The sequence below is a fragment of the Primulina tabacum genome, chromosome 6 (genome assembly GCF_025594145.1).
Source record: "Primulina tabacum isolate GXHZ01 chromosome 6, ASM2559414v2, whole genome shotgun sequence".
Taxonomy (NCBI): Eukaryota; Viridiplantae; Streptophyta; class Magnoliopsida; order Lamiales; family Gesneriaceae; genus Primulina; species Primulina tabacum.
In genome coordinates, this window is record NC_134555.1 from 28923312 (window position 1) to 28926467 (window position 3156).

At 31.9% G+C, this 3156-nt stretch overlaps 1 protein-coding gene across 1 annotated transcript in view; it reads right to left on the reverse strand.

Moving 5' to 3' along the window:
* Positions 1-2066, reverse strand: part of LOC142549219 (signal peptidase complex subunit 2-like) — a 6018-nt gene extending 3952 nt beyond the window's left edge. The window contains exons 1-3 of the mRNA XM_075658057.1: positions 1876-2066; positions 1612-1763; positions 1138-1219 (exon numbers count right to left, since the gene is read on the reverse strand). Coding sequence (XP_075514172.1) covers positions 1138-1219; positions 1612-1763; positions 1876-1959 — 318 coding nt within the window. The 5' untranslated portion in view covers positions 1960-2066. The remainder of the gene's footprint in view (positions 1-1137; positions 1220-1611; positions 1764-1875) is intronic.
* Positions 2067-3156: the final 1090 nt, after the last annotated feature.

Sequence of the window (3156 nt, forward strand, 5' to 3'; positions counted from 1 at the left end):
GATCTCATGTATGTGGCAATGGGTTCGCCCCTGTCATCCTAGTACTGTGGTTTAGTCTGATCAGGCGATTATATTATGGGTCACTTGCTTTGAAACATGTCTCTACGCAAAATAATGCAGTTCATGTATGTTTATGTATGTACAAGTATGCAAGCATGTTTATGAAAGCTTTTACGTTATGGCACGTCTATGTTATGTATGAATGTTCAAGTTTACTTCAAGTTCAAGTTTCAAGTATGTATGTTCTAATTTTAAGCTGCATGTGGTTTTATTATGTATTATTCGTTATTCCCAGTTTATACGTTTTGAGTCTTTAGGCTCACTAGACTTGATCGATGCAGGTAAGGATGTTTATGAGGAGGCTGCAGGTGGTGACCAAGGGGCAGGCTTGGGCTGAGTAGAAGGCTAGACCCGAGGACCGCCAAGTTTTAGTTTTCATGAAAATGTTCAAATACTTTTGTCAAACTTTAAATTTCAAATCTTTTGTTGCAACAACTTGTGAGACGTACAGTTTATCTCTTTTATCGAATTTTGAATGTTCACGTTTCAATTAAGAAAATTTTAAATTTTTCCGCAAATTTTGAATAGTAAAAGTACGGTACGTTATAAATGATCTATCAAAACCATCCCCAAAACCGTGTCATTACAGTTCTGGTCCTAACAAGTGATATCAAAGAAGGGTCAGAAAGAAGGGTTGGTACTACAAAATAATGCAAGCATTTTGTCATTCATTCAACCATTTTTCTTTCGCAGATTTCAGCAGCTTTTGACTACCATAAAATGGCAGAAAGTCAAGTTAAAAGATGAAGTTGGTGGGTATTTTGCAGGAATGAAATGAACAATATCAAAGGAACTTCAGCAGCGTAGAATTTGCATCCATCAAAGACTGATCCAATCATCATCATGATTCATGCGTTGATTTGAGAATATTGAACAGACTTTGGTGGCCAAACATTATTATCATAAAATCCATTTAGATACATAGAATCAAAATAAAAATAAATAAAAAAGTATAATTTAAAAATTGCACACTGTCAACTCCAACTAACTGAAGATTATTCCATTCATTCACCAAAAAAAAGAAGATAACGACGAGCCTACAGCAAAGCATTCATCAAAGGCACAGAAATAACTCACAGTTGGTGGATATGTGAATAGGATGGCATTCTTTTCCTTCAAGTATACTATTAGTTGTAACATTCCATTGAATACAACATACTTGCCAGCGTCAAGGATCAAACGTTCATAAGAAAAAGCAATAACTCAAATATTTGTTATCATTAGTTTCTTGGATTTTTTCATCATAGAAAAACAAAGTATCATAATAAGAAACTGGACAGACTATGAATTCATGCCATGCAAATGTTTATTCCCCTTCCACACACAAAAGATCTTATCTAATTAATTCTGGGATGTAAACAAACAAGCATAACATCGCTCCTAAAAATATTGAACGCATTTAGTTCATCCACTATTAATTCCAAATTTTCTTGATAATCAAATTCCAATCACATAACAAACGTTCCTTCAGAACATGATCATTAAACCAAAGCAAATTCCGGATTCCTCGCATCTGATTCGAAAAAAGAAATCGCAACACGAAAAGGATATAATCCTATGCAGCCGAGAAGAAAATTCCTGTTTTCAGGATATTTCTTCTCGTAAAACTGTGCAAAAAGCGCGATGATGATGATGATCACACCGATCAGCAACCGAATGTTACTCATCCTCACATCTTCAGGATACCCTTTACTCTTAACGATCTACAGGCACAAAATTCCGTGAATAAGAACAGAAAAATCTTAAAAATCAGAAAAAGTAAACTAAAAGAAATTTCACAAAACTATTAGTGAGTGTGTGATTAATCGGCCTGACCTCAGTAATAGATTCATCGAGAATGTTCTTGATTGAATGATGGTCCAGCAGATTGGCCTTTTTAGGGTTCTTATCGGCAGCCATTTCGCCCAAATTAGATCGTCGTCTCTCGATTTCTAGGGCTTCTGTCTGAAACAAGAAACATTGACCGAGCAAGCTCCATACTAAATTTTACGGTTTGAAAATTGTTTCGGGTCGGGTTTGAATTTAAAATATCCATTTCTTATATGGGCTTATTTTGCGGCCCATTGAAATTTATAGGATTAAAGGCTTAAAATGGAGTTCACATATTATGAATTAAAATTTAAAAATTATTCAATTTTTTAAAAGGTGACTTCAATTTTTTAGAAGTCGACTTTCATTTTATTTATGCGTAAATTAGAAAATAAATTCCTAATCATATATTAAACTTAAAGTTAAATCTCTAATTTTCTATACTTCTTCAAAATTTAGATTCAATTAATATTTTTTTTTACAATTAATACTATCATTATAATAATCAATCCGAAACATAAATTCATAAAAAAAATCAATCATAAACGTCATTTCTCGACTAAGCAGGTTGAAGGGATAATATATGAATTTATTATTTTCTGATTAAACTCGAACTTTGTGTTTACAATTTCCTGGTTCATCTCTTGACCTTATGTTTTAACCAAAAACCTTATTATATCAAATTTTAAAACTCAAATAAATCTTTTATTATCTAAATTTTATTCCAAGTTACAAATAAATATAGATCATGTCATAGTAAGGTAACGATTTAACACAAATATTTTAGCCTTTCATTCAGGCTAATATCTTGGAATATAAAATTAAAAAGGGTAAATAAAAACAAAATAAATGATAAACTTACAAACTTGTATTCAGAACTTGAAGTTTTATTTGATTCGTAAGAATGGTTGTTTACAGAGAGGAAATAGAGGGGAGCAAACTCGATCATGTCCTTCTAAGAACACAAGACAACTTATATATAGATGGAAGAGCAGAACATCAAACCCCATATTCCAACTAAAAATATAAATAGTACAATGCTTCCTAAAAGCAAATAGTAAAATGGTTACAAAAGTCAAAAGGCTATAGTGATATTCCACCAATTTTATTTAAGATGAAAATCATAATCATCTTTAATATTATCTTTTATTGAATTTTTTAAATTTTCAAAAATATCACTAATATGGGAAAAATTAGGAATATCTTCCTCCGGGTTTTGAGCATCTTGCATCTACATCAGATGGATGAATTGATTTTCGCTTGATTCGGATGCCACAAATTTATCCG